Source organism: Poecilia mexicana, unplaced genomic scaffold, assembly GCF_051168715.1.
Source record: "Poecilia mexicana isolate PSO_F unplaced genomic scaffold, ASM5116871v1 scaffold_9, whole genome shotgun sequence".
NCBI classification, from domain to species: Eukaryota; Metazoa; Chordata; class Actinopteri; order Cyprinodontiformes; family Poeciliidae; genus Poecilia; species Poecilia mexicana.
In genome coordinates, this window is record NW_028263378.1 from 5786202 (window position 1) to 5799974 (window position 13773).

Genomic DNA, 13773 nt, shown 5'->3' on the forward strand with positions numbered 1-13773 from the left:
GATATAGAGCACCACATCAATATTTTATAAGAATGTATTTTGTCTTGGAAATTATGAAAATTGGCTTGATTTTAAAAAAGGTTTAAGAGGAAATTTTAATTTTTTCTCAGATTCTTTAGGTGTGAGGGTAAAGGAGCAGTATTGACGAAAGAAATGCGTGATGTGGTCTTTTCTCTCTGCTGCTTGTATAAAACAAAATATTTCCCAGTGCTGTCATTCAGTGAGGCAGTACAGAGGAAGCCCAGGGGGATGGAGGTGAGTTTCTTTCTGTGATTTTTTGCACATCTCTGCTGCTATGAACAACTCTGATCCAATCAGCTTGCTCTGCAAGGACCTTTTTGTTGTTCACTTGATTGAGGAAGTTCTATTTTGTTGCATCGACTGCAAGGACTTTGCATTTACTTCTAAATAAAGAGAAACATTTACAGAATATGTCAACACATTTGCTTGGCTTGTTTATCCAGGTAAATGATGCTGTTTAAGCTTCATGCATTTGAGTGTAAAGGTCAGTTTTAGGGCTTTAAAATATTTTCTTTAGCCATTTCCTGCTCCGCTTCTCTTCTGGCCTCCACAAGTGGTGGTTGCCATGGCACACGGGGCTGATGATCAAAGTAGCAACAGCAACAAAACAAGAGTACTTGGAGTAAATTGTGCTAACCCTGAAGAACTATGCTTTTGAATCCAACATCAGTAACTAAAACAATTTGGGGAACATTTATGCTTTCATACTTAAAGAATGCATGATTTGCAGTCATTTCAATATATCAAACACACTGTGTAAAAATCATGATTAATGGGAAGAAGTCGTTGAAGACTGCCCTCTGTTCTGGATGATGAAGCAGAAATAGAGGACAAATCACAACATGAGGAGGTAAGCAGTTAAACCTTTAATAAAGGAAATGTATCTTGAAATGCAAATGTAAGCAGAGTGAGACTCGAGGAATTTCAGTGTTGGAGTTTTTCAAAGCCTTAACTAAGTCGTTCCAGAGAGACTTTGAGAATTCAAAGCATGTTACAGACCTGCTAAAGCATAATAGGCTTTGGGAATGGAGGTCATACCAACCATCTCTAGGCACATCTGAGCACTTTCTTTGCCTGAGGCGAGGAAATAAAAGCAGAAAAACAACCATTTCTTTTTAAATAAATTGCTCTTTTGACCTGTGCACTCATGAATTTATTCAACAGGGGGAACTGTGTCTCACTTCTGAAATCTCTTAATTACCCTTTTATGTAGTCCAGTCACAGGGCAGCATATGATTAAAATGGAAAATACATTATAAAAGCAATACTCTTAAATAACACCAAAGTTGTGCCCACAACTTCCATAAACAAGCACTTAACAGGTTGAAACATGCCTATTAAAGCATGCTGACTCAAAGGACAGGTCAGGATTACTGAAATGAGGTCATGTGAAAAGGTCACAAGTGTGGCGCCTGCTAATAATAGTAAAGGACACAAATGCCACTAAAACCTTTTACAAAAAGCTTTAAGCAGTTTTATGTCTTCAATAGAAAACATGTCTTCAATAGGCAGCAGTGAAATAACAGAGTTTTGCTCACGTGTGTCTATTTAAATATATTGTAAGGTTAAGATTATTTATCACCAAAATTCGTCGTGGTTTTCCATGAACCATGTGTAGTTCACACTCCACCCAATGGATGGACATAACACATCTAAAAGAATCAGTTCTCAGTTCTGTGTTATTAAACTGAGATTCATATTAACAGCTTCTTCCACTGTTTGTTAAAACACAAAACTTAAAATTAAAAGAGAGCCATAAATAGCATTCATAAATATTCATCCTACAATATACACACAGCCATATGAATAACATAACATGGTTACACAATTGCATAAATCTCTGATAATTATTGAGTCGGTAAGTAATATATTTCATTAAATAGAGATAAGTGGTAGGATTGAAAAGTGTTCCTACTCCTTTTCAGACAGAATGTCAATGTCAAATTAATTTATGTAGCACATTAAAAACAGGTTTGAAACTGCACCAAAGTGCTGTACAAAAAAAATAAGTTGATGGAAAAGGAAAAGAGAAATATCACAAGAAAAGAAAAAAAATCTATAAATATTGTTAAATATAAGTAATAAGAGTAATAAAAAGGAGTGGTATATGATTGCACGTTTTTTCTCTTGTCCTAGTAATTCTTTGTGTTCTGGTTTTTAAAACTTGTTTGAAATGAAATGAGACACATCTTATAACACACAGAGTTCATTCTTTACGAAGGCAGTTCAGCAGCTGGGTTATCGTTTTTATCTGCAACCTATATATTCATGGATGCACCTTCTCTTGTGTCCAAACAAGTGTGTTAAGATTTTCCCCATAAACGGGGATGTTTTGTTGTTTTGTTTTTTTTTTTTAGGGATGGTATTGGTTGGTTGTCTTTGTCTCTAGATTTTACAGTCTTTCATTCATTTCATTGTTGTGTTTTACCAAAACCAGTGCACTATTTAACAAGTTTCAGAATCAGTAAAAAAACTATGCTATATCTTGTACAGGGTTGCATAATGTCGCAATAAAACAATGCACACTTATCGATTGACTGGGTTGTCCAGAATTAAGTTACCAGTTTCATTCTGCTGGCGGCAAATTTATCATATTTCCTCACTTAGGCTGCCAGCAAAGCAGGGTTTAACGAGTCACGATGTGCTGCTTTCTCATTCTCCATCCAGCAAATATCGAGCCAGACAGAGGTTGATGTGCGTGGGCCAAAAGACCAACGCTCAAGCCCTGACGAAAGCAGTCGAGACGGAGGCGAAAAAGAAAGTGGAGAGACGGAGGAAGGAGGGAAACTTCCAGGAGAGGAGACTGGCATCTGATGAGGACTTTGAAGCAGGCCTGGACCTTAGTGGTAAAACTGAATATGGCTTAAAATAAGATAAATAGAGTGAGACACCTATTAGATTTCACAGTCGGAGGTGTGATGTTCATTATTAGAAAACACTTGTTTTGTGGCTTGTTTAATTCAACTGCTTCGCCCTGGTTTTACATCTTTTGATAGTGCCTTGTTTTGATCATGATCATAACAGGCATTGATAAGGAAAAGCCCTCCTGTCTTCCCATCTGTTCCATCTTTTCTCACAGAAACCCCTCCATGTGCCCACCCACGCGTGCAGAATCCTTTTCTGCATAATGACTTCATCTCGGTCTTTGTGTCAGATTCTCTTTTCACCACAAGCAAAACCTGTCTGGTATGAATGAAATGAATGCGTTCTCTTGTCAGGGTAAAATCAACCAAATGGGTTTTGGATTTTGAAATCAGAACCAAAAGGTTCTTCGCCGCTGCTCAACTTTTAAATTCAGAAACCCATGTCTTTTATTCATGCTGCAGGTAAGGAGGAGACAAGTGATTCGGCAGGGAAGACGTGCTACATGAAGGCTTACAAGACTTTAAAAATGGTGCCTGTCATTCCTTTCCTGGAAGGCACAGAAAATAGTGAGACGTCTTTGATGCATTGGGGCTGGAGCCTCCGGCACTGGAATCAAGCTGAAAATTATTTGACAGAAAGGTAGGCAAAACGTAGTAGCAGTTTATAACATGTGTTTTCAGTTAATTGAAGGCAAGCAGACTTATGAGAAGGAGAAAGGAGTAGGATCGATTAACCATAAAATGGTTAACAACACCAAAACACATTCTCTGCTTAGATCTCATAAACCGTCCAAAGACAATAACATGTTTTGGTTGAATCCTTAAGTATTAGATTTGAGTCAATGTGAGCCAAAAGGTAAAGCAAAATTATTTACAGTGCATCATGTGCCATCCCAGAATCCACGCCTTTTTTAGTTGAATATATTTATAAGAGTATTCTCCAATAGGGTGGCAGTTCTGTTCATAAGAAAAGTCCAGCAATTTTGAATTATGAACAACACAACAGAGCTTTTAAAAGTATGTATCAAAACAGAATAAAAATAGTTCAGATTAAAATTTTAAATAAACCAGACTCTGCAAGTCCCAATATGTCAAACTGGTTAACTTTACCTTCTTCCTTTATTTATTTCTAAGACAAAAAAGCAGGAACTATTTTATGTCTTTCCGCATTTAATTTCGTCTTCAGGTAGAAATAAGCAGCGGGGTTCTCTTGAGATTCCCCCGCTACTGTCTAGTGAATATTGACATCCTTTTTAGATCCAGAGACTCCCATAATGCTTTTTGATTTTTGTCTGTTTGTACTCTACCCAACCTGCTTTGCTGAATTTGGTTGAATGTGAGCAGTTTATCTCTCTATGCTTCAGAAATCATCCAGCTGCCGCTTTCTTCTCTCAGATCAAAAATAAACACCAAATGCTTTAGAAAATTGTGACTCCCAATTCCATTCAACTCCTTCCCCATCACTTCTATTTTATGTTGATCTCAAATTCTCTTATCTGAAGAATGCTGTTACTGATACGAGGTAATTATTGGCAACTTTCAGTCAAGTTCAACCTGCCTTTTTGCTTCTCATTACCATGTTTTGATTAATGCTGTAAATGTTCTTCCCAAATCCTCAGAGTATTTTGGATGCCAATCTTCTAGATTATTCTTTGCTCAGCTTCGAGTTGCTTTACCATGAATCTATTCATTGACCAACGTTGTCCTTCTTTTATCACTGAGCTGGCTTCTTCTGAGTTACAATAACACGTTTAGTTAATTCAACAGTTAGAAGTAGAGCTGCAACACTTCAGTTCAGTTCCAGACCTTTTACCGTAAGAGCAAGCATTATTCAGTGAATGTAAAATATATATCTTGCATTAAGTAAGACAACAGTTAGAAAGCAAAGAGCGAGGATAAAATGTACTGATGAATTATTATCAGCCATAAAAGGACAGAACCGTGTTACTCATTATTTCTAAAAGCTAAAATCATATCTTATCTTCTCTCAGCAGGACTGCTAACCCTCTTCAGAAGTCTGCATTTCTTCTTTGGTGGTTGGTTGTAGCCCAAGCTGTGGGTTTTAATTTACAAGTAAAATGAGCGGGCTAGCAAGGCTTTCTGTTCTTGCTTTATATTTAGATTCTTCATTTATATTCGTCTTGATTCCTCGCCGGTTGGTAACTGATGGAAAATGATCCATTGATTTCAGGAATATTGAGTCCTTAACACGCATCAGCAGAAGCCACATGTAAAAACTATATGTCTGTTTGAAGCTGCAGCCTCAAACAGTGCAGCAAGAGGAAATGATTGGATAAATTTGAGCTTTAAAAGGACTGTTCATAAGTGATTATCACAACAAATAAAATAGTAGGAATTTAGCTGGAAAGCTGACCAGTTTTATTAAAAAAAATACAGCCACAACCAGCAAACTGTTTTCTTATAGCTGTTATTCTGGAAGATCCTTTCTGTTTCCTCCAGCAGCTCTGCCAGGAATACCTGGATATGGAGCTTTTTTAGTCAGCCTGTCCAGTCAGTGTTTGTTAGTTTTTTTCACTAGAATCCTCTTCACGCAGCGGCTCTTACCAATCCCCAGTTTGTAAGGGAACCTGGGATTAAAACGCTCCCCAAAGGAGGTAACAACACGGCTGTCCAGGAAGAAGCAGTCAAACAATTTTCTAAATGCAAGATGTGTACTCATCTAGACACCCTGAGGAACTGTAATAACTAAAACCTACATTTAAAAAATGTTTGTTTGTTTTCAATAAACTGCTGCGGTGTAAACAGAATATTACACCCTAGGTAAATATTTATTTCTCACAATGTGGACATTTCTCCCACTAAATAAATGTTACCAAATTAAAGTTGTATTTTTCGAAATTGTTCAATTACAGACTATAAGATTAAAATGTGTTTATTTTAATGCTTTCTTGAACATCATTGCCATGATTCCCAAGAAATACAGAGAGCATTGTAATGAAAACTGCAGAAAAGTTGCAATAAAGAAATGCTAAAAATATTAAACATTTCTAAAACTAAATACTTTTTTTTTCTTTCATCCAGGAACCCAGTTGACGCAAATCTAAAACTCTGAAATTACAGATTTTGATTTTTTGAGCGCTTATGCACTCGACTTTCGAGTTAAACGTGCTAGGAACTATAATTTCCATGTACTGTGAGCTTCATTTCTGACCCCCTGCCTCCACACAGCTCCCTTCTGCTTAATTTGTCTCACACAGGTGATAATAATCCTCTGTGCCTGTCTGCCCACCTGCTTCTACTCTTTTAACAGGAATCCAGATAAGAAAACATATTTCCATGAACAAACAGAAAAGATTTCACTTTGAGGGGGGAGTGGCGGGGTTGGGTGGTGTGTTCGCAGGGCACCAAAGCTCTGTCGGTTCCCTTGGCAACCAAGCACTTCATTACTGCCTGAACCTGCGAGATAATTGGATGGAAGGAATGGGAGGAGCTGCTGTAGTCAAGATGTTGAAGAAGAAATGTTGCATTGCAGGTGGTTGTACTGAGAACACAAGCAGGCACACTTGGTCTCATCCATGATGGCACTTTTTAATGAAAATAAAACAATTTAATTTCAGTTCAGTTTTTCCTTCTGGTGTGATATTTCTAATTCATTAACTACCCACATATTTTAATGTGAGGACCTTTCTTTCACATTTTGCAAAATAATTAAACAATTTGATCCCTGAAGTCCAATTTCAAAACATGCAATGTGCCAGTTTTAACTCTTAGTGGTGATTTACATCCATATGCTGAAACGAATTAGCGGAAAATGATGAAACTAAATGTTCTAGTTTACAAAAACACACATTTCATCAAAATGTATCAAGAATTAATTTGGTCAAGTAGTAACTTAAAAATACAGTGTGTGTACGGGAACAATGAAGGCAATGGCATAGTTAAAGCCCAAAAAAGGCATTAAAGTTTGAGGCTAATGATAGTAATCCACTGTACTCAGGCTGGCCGTGCTTAGATGCTGATGCAAGTGATAATTAAGTCTTATAGCTAATGTCTCTTAATTAGCAATAAACTGCCACAAAATGTCCCTAGTTAAGAAGTTCAAATGACCAGAACTAAAGAAATTACATTTTACATTCTTTCCAACCTCAGATAGTTTGCAAGTCATCAGCACTTCTGAACTAAAGGGTCCATTTAATCCTCAGATAAACACATACAGTAAAAGGGTTTTTAATGGAAGCGTCAACATCAGGCATCAAGTGGAGAAAGTTGCTACATGATGTTTTTTAAACTTCTTTTTAAGCAAAAGCACATTTTGATCATTTGTAAGTTATGGTTGGCTCGGTATCAAAACATCAAAATCATGGAACAAATCTTTATTCTTTCAAGTTTTTGTTTTGATATATTGGAAAAATGCTACTTGATAACAATTCTAGACAGTTCCTCTAAATTTCTTAGCTTTGTAGATTCCGATTTCTGAATTAACTGAATTAACGTTCTGAAAATAAAGTTATTGCTGTAAATTCTGAAAGATCCATCCAACAAAAGGAAATTAATCATAATTTCTAGATAAATTACTAATTTTGGAAAGCTCTTCCTATATAAATATCACATTTAAAAGATTTCAAGTTTTCAAAGTTTGCTTTACTCCACCAAGCTGTAGTAAAAAGAAAGGAAGTTCAGATAAAGTAAAGTGAAGAAAGAAAAAATACCATCAAACTCAATTTAGGCAGTTTTGAAAGATGCTTATTCTTTTCCTCAACACATCTTTTATTTCACCAATCATGTTTTGTGCCAATGTTCAAATTTGCATGTCAACTTTCAGATGTGGACTTGTCTGACAATAATCTTGGGGATTTTGGTTCCAGGGCCGTATCTGCGATGCTTAAGGAAAATGGCACCCTGCTGAGACTGCATCTGTCAGGAAACCGTTTCACAGACCAGTCCTCTGACTATCTCGGCTTCGCACTTATCACCAACTCCACGCTACAGCACCTCCACCTAAGCAGCAACGCTCTGGGAGAGCATGCACGTAGCGAGGCAATTAGTATTCCACGTTACGTTTCTTGTGTTTTCTGTCAGGTCATAGCCTTTCAAAGAATGAAACATTACCCATGACTCAAATTTTTAATATAAGCTGCTATTAAGGATTTTGACCCCTGCACTGTTTTTCACAAGTTTTCCATTAGCATCTCCAGATAAGTGAACTTTAGCACCAATAAATTTTATGTTGCATCACCACAAGACAGGAAAATGTAAGAGGTAAATTGGTCCCCAAATGTTAGTTTCTCTTTTTGTTTTGATTGTAGCAATGTTAAAAAGGTTTATATCTAACCTTCAAATCTCTCAATCTTCCTCTTAAAGCAGAATCACTTTTTATCTCTGCACTCCTGTGGTTTACACTTTCTCTCCCACACCTGTTCTTGTGTCATTCCAGGAACACAGAGTCTTGACATTTTTCTCAATCAAATCCACACTTTCCTAAGTTGCTCCTCTGATATCCTTATGTATTGAAATGTGCCAGAAAAGGTTCTTAAAATTCAATTTGACATTTGAGCAACATGGCACCCTATCCCAACATCAGATATCCATGGAAATCTTTTACAGTGATAAGTCATCTTTGTCCATCTTTGATGTTATTTCTCACAATAATACATAATAATTAAAAAAATGTATGAAAAATATATTAAAACGGTTCTTTTTTGACCTTTCTGAAATATTCATCTAATTTCATGTGATACAGTCAAAACTTCACAAAAGTGCCATGTGTGTATGTGGCTGTTGACAGGAAAATGTCTTAAACACAAAATTATTGCTTACGCATTTTTCAAGTTACTCTTTAGAAAGAGTTGAAACCAGAATTTTACTTAAAATCAGTAAAAACACACATATTCTAGTTTTATCACAGTTTGATAATTAACCGCATGAAGTTTTCTAAGGTAGAATCATAAAATTTTTCCCCCCTCCAAATCAGGAGTTTACACACATTTTCTCACTATTTGGTGGAATTGCTCTTTAAACTGCACCACTTAGCCCTACAATCCTGAGTTTGCTTTCACAGTCTTCTCATAATAGTTTTCCGGAAATTTTGGCTTGTTCCTCCTGAGAAAACATGTAACTGAGTCAGGTTGTAGGCTGCCGTGCTCCCACACATCTTTTTAACTCCAACTGATATGAGACTGAGTAGTTTTGTAATGGCCATACCATCAAAGTTGACTGTCTCCTTTATAAATAATTTGGTGGTACGGTTAGGATCGTTGTACATTAAGAAGACCTACTGGCACCAAAACTTTAAAATAAATTAGCTGTCGTTTCTTCAGACCACAGAGAACCATGTGTTTCCAAAAAGATGCACAGTAGTCTGGATTTGCAAACCGTAATATGAGTTTATATGTTGAATTTAGAGCAATTCCTTCTTCCTCTCTGTGAGTTTTGTTCCAGCTCATGTTGGCACTCATTTCACACTCTCTGACCTGCTTCACAAGGTCTTCTGATGTTGATACTCACATTTCAAAACCCATTCATGTCTGCCAAACCCAAATTCTTCTCAAACAGTCTGATGGCTGAGCACTCCCAATCTGTTGATAGTTACTTAAAATTGTTTGAACAGATGAACTTGGCACCTCCAGGCTCCTGGACAATGACCCTAAGGATGAACCAGACTTATACCATCCTGATATATTTGCTGACTCTTTTAAATTTCCCCATTAAGTCACACACAGAATCATTGTGGTTGAGGTTTTGCCTTCAAATATCTACATTCATAGAGGTGCCTAAAATATTAAGAAACTTACACAGCCTTCACAAATGAGCTTTCTCATATTGTCCAAATGCAAAGTAATCTTATAGTGTAGCTAAAATTGTGACTTTGAAGAACATGATAAAAACAAAATCTTACCTCTCAGTATTTTAATCTGGCATTTAGCAAATATAAATGCCAGAATTTCTACTTATGGACTTATTTTCAATAATTCCAGTATTAAGTCTGGAATGTCACTATACTGTGGCCATTTTGTTAAATATCCACAATGTGTATTTGCCGTTTACTAAGTCACGTCTTCTGACTTTTTAAAATGAAACATTTCAGCAAAACTCTTGCTAAAAGCTACTGGCAGTTTTTCTTTCATTTCAAATGTTTGCGAATGAATTAATGACCTTGTATTCTACACCCTGCTTTACCTCCACATAGTGGCTGCTGAAAGCTTCCAGATACATCTCCACAGTCCTCCATCTGGCCTGATTGAATGATAACTGCATAAACAGTCGAGCCCTATGAATTGAACAATTACTGTGTAAAGTGCAGCGATGACACCATGAAAGCTCGGCTCCAGCATTATTAGATTTCTTGAAAAAGCCATTTCTATAAAAGAATTTGCAGCAATAGTGGAGCTTCATCCCTGCACATCAACATCAGCAGGCTGTGGCACTGAAAGGTCAGGAACGTTGCACCTTCATTAAAATCTCTTCCAATTATCATGTGGATGAGTTTGTGATTGGCTGCTGTTGGAAGAATGGCGGAGCAGGAGCCGGAACGTCTCTTGCAGGTAATTGGAAATGAGTGTGCGAAAACGGGAATGCCTCCATGTCTTATTGCCATATGTGCAGGTATGATTTATCTCCATATATTTGGCCTTTTCTCCTGCTGAAATATCAAAAGGACGTCATCTGGAGTCTGGAGAGGTCTCTTCCATAAAGAGACAGAGAGGCCAAGTTGAATACTGTGGCATTTATGTTATTGTTTTAATGCATTTTAAATATTTACATAATGGGCTGTCTAAAGTGGGGCTTTTTTCTTCTTTTGTGAGTCATAGACATGTTCAAATACTTCTGTTGATGGGATGATGACAACTTTTTTTTCTTCGTTCAAAGAAATAAAATAGAATAATGGGAAAAGCTGCCTCACAGTATAGAACCTTAGGTAAAAAGATAATACTATGGTTTTACTGCTTTAATTACTTTTATTTAAAATAGAAACATAATTTAAAATGCTGCTAAAGTATTCAAGTATATATTCCAGCTTTACTAATATAATAACCATTTGCATGGTTATTCAGATTTGTACAGACATTGATATAAACATGCAAAATTTAGACAAGTAGCCAGTGGGCAATATGAGTACAGACACACAAGACAAAGAATTTGAAAGATTTCTTTGATTTTTTTGATATTTTCATTATGCCAAGTTGTTGATGACTAAATTTTTATTCCCTTCTCCTTAGGGAAAACCTTTGGCAGCTCTCTATCCGAGAACCAGGGTCTGAGATCACTTACTCTGGCCTGCAACCACATTTGAGAAAAAGGAGCAATGATGAAGCTGATGGTTTGGGGTAATAAAATTGGAAAATCTTGTTTTTACTTTTCAAACTCTGCTAAGAAATAAGTAATATGACCTGGAAGTGGAGAATAATATTGCATAAATCTGTTATTCTTTTTCTGATCTTATAAGAAACTGCAAGCTCTAAATCAACAAAGTTCTCATTAAGGGTATATTATTTTCATTTTAAGGCTTTTAATGTGCCTGATGTCAAAGGGGAATGTGTAAAATTATTTCTTCCATCTCCTTAAGCAACAGTGCAAAGGTTTTCTCCAAAACAAATAGCAAGAGAGACAGAGAGAGAGGAGAGATGGTGAGAAGTACTTTCTTTTTTCTTCTAATGGCCAAGAAGGTCAAGTGGATTCTCATCAGTAAACTTCCCTGAGAGCTTTCTTTAGTTTATTCCTCTGCATTTGTATACAAGTGCATAGATACAGTTTTTAAAACCAAGCATGCACAGCAATATCCATTTTTTACCCCAAATGTCAGAAAAACAAACATTTTAATGAAACACTCTTGTGTTTTTTAAACTTTGAGAAAACCTTGGTAGAAAATATTTTGGTGTAAATCTTAAATGCAAAATGCTTTTCAGTGTTTACTTAGATCAACAAATTCTTGTATTTCAGGTTCAGTTTGTATTTCGGTGATATGTTTGTATTGGGTAATTAAAGGTATATCTTCTTCTAGCAAAGTCACTATTTTTCTGTGAGTTCTTCAGGAAAATGCTACCCTAACAGGAATAGATCTGTCTTTTAATGACTTTGGCAGAGAAGGAGCCATCGCTTTAGGACAGGCTACTAGAAAAACAACGTTCTGGAGGAGCTGAATGTTAGGTCAGAAACTTTGCTTTCCTTGGGATTGATAATCAGATGAAGCACAAGAGACAAGTTCAAGTTCAAAATGAGCATTCAGAAAAGACAAATTCCTTGTTTTTGCTTTTTCAACAAAACCAAGCTTTCTTTGCAAATTCCTGGCGGTTACTGCTACTTGACTGCATAATATAATTTAAAAGATAACACTTTATGATTACCTCCATCACACTCCAACACCCTTTTTCTGTTATCTGTATTTTTGTCATGCCACAGTAACAACCGAATACCCCCTGAGGGAGCCATCCACCTCGCCACGGGCCTCAAAGTAAACAAGGCAATCAAACTCCTGAATGTAAGCTGTTGAAAAGAGATTGGTTCTGGCTTCACAAGCAACGGGGGGCAGCAGTGGATAAAATGGGATAAATAAACGGATCACTGTACTTTGCTTTTATGTCAGCACCACTGCTGAAGCGTCATGGCCACGCAGGGAGAAAGAAAAGTAACCGTCAAGACTCTGAAGTCAGTTAAAAGCATGAGCAAGTGTGATTGATTATGTTTACGCGCCTGTGTTGGGAATCTTTTCCTGCATATTGATGTAGGAAAAGTTGTTCTGCATGGATTTAAATGAAATGATACTTTGGTTTTAAATGAATGAACTCAGTTTGTGAGACAAATGCAAAGCCAAAAGAGAACAAGGATGAAAGATAAAACAAAAAACTCGACATAGAAGTAGAGATCTGAGTCAAGATGATGGCAGTATGAATAAAATTAGCTGTAGTTTGTTAGGTTGACAAGTAAAGAATCCTGTGGGCGCGTAGAAAGTTCAGGAAGTTCATCATTTTAGGTCTCTTAATAAACAGCATTTCCAAAATTAGTGCTTCAGTTTACACAGCTGGGTTTGAAAAGGTAACATGATCACTACCACCAAGTTATATCACACTCACCTGCTACTTTTTACTGCTTAGTAAGCATTTTGTGTTTGTTGTTTTGCATGTCAAAAAATGTCTATATGTTTCATATGTATCTCAAGAGATATGTGTTTTATAAGTGAGCAATTTTCTAGCATCTAGAATTTAACTTATATTGTGCTGTTAGTACCTGTCCAATTTGAAAGATTAGCAATTCAATATAAAGTAAATGTGTTTCTATCCGTCAGTGCAGTGTAAAAATGTTAATTTATTTAGCTTCTTGCCAGCAATAAAAAGTAATTAAAAGCATGTTTGTGCAAATCCAGACTATTGATTCCAATCTTTATGGCTTCTGTTTGTGACCAGATCAATAGAAGCCCCATCCGGAGTGATGGGTCCCACGAGATCCTTCAGTCTGTTCAAGAAAACCAAAATTCAGTCATGGAGACATTAAAACTTTCAGTAAGTGACACATTTTACCACTTTTTTTCGGGCTTTGTTGCAATAGACGAAGCGATCATTACATCTGTCACTTTCTAGGACATACCAGTCAACCAGGATTTTGAAGACTTGTATAAAGCAGTGAAAGAAATATTCCCAACGCTGAGAGTAAAACACGGAGGCACATTTGGCATACTCAGAAAAGCATTATCTTGAAAATTGCTACTGTAATTGCTGTACTTATTTGCCAGCAAAAAGCTAGGAAGTCTGTTCAATGTACCAGATGAAAAGGATAAAATCTTAAAGAAAAGTAATTTTTATGAAGATTAATTTCTTTTACAAACTATGCCTCAGACTGAAATAATTATGTCTAGTTAAATCCCAAGTCACTTTAATATAAAGGTGAAAGAAATAAATGGCATTTCTTCAGTGCACCAAGCGCATCATCCACAAAG

At 36.4% G+C, this 13773-nt stretch overlaps 1 protein-coding gene across 1 annotated transcript; it reads left to right on the plus strand.

Annotated features, from left to right (window-relative positions):
• The first annotated feature begins 249 nt into the window (after nucleotides 1-249).
• On the plus strand, nucleotides 250-13534 carry lrrc74b (leucine rich repeat containing 74B). The gene is given in 13 exon segments (XM_088008445.1): nucleotides 250-255; nucleotides 2629-2822; nucleotides 2824-2867; nucleotides 3348-3485; nucleotides 6242-6292; nucleotides 6295-6378; nucleotides 7669-7875; nucleotides 11063-11118; nucleotides 11876-11957; nucleotides 11960-11990; nucleotides 12243-12321; nucleotides 13244-13339; nucleotides 13418-13534. Coding segments are annotated over 13 exon segments (1185 nt in total).
• The last annotated feature ends 239 nt before the right edge of the window (nucleotides 13535-13773 follow it).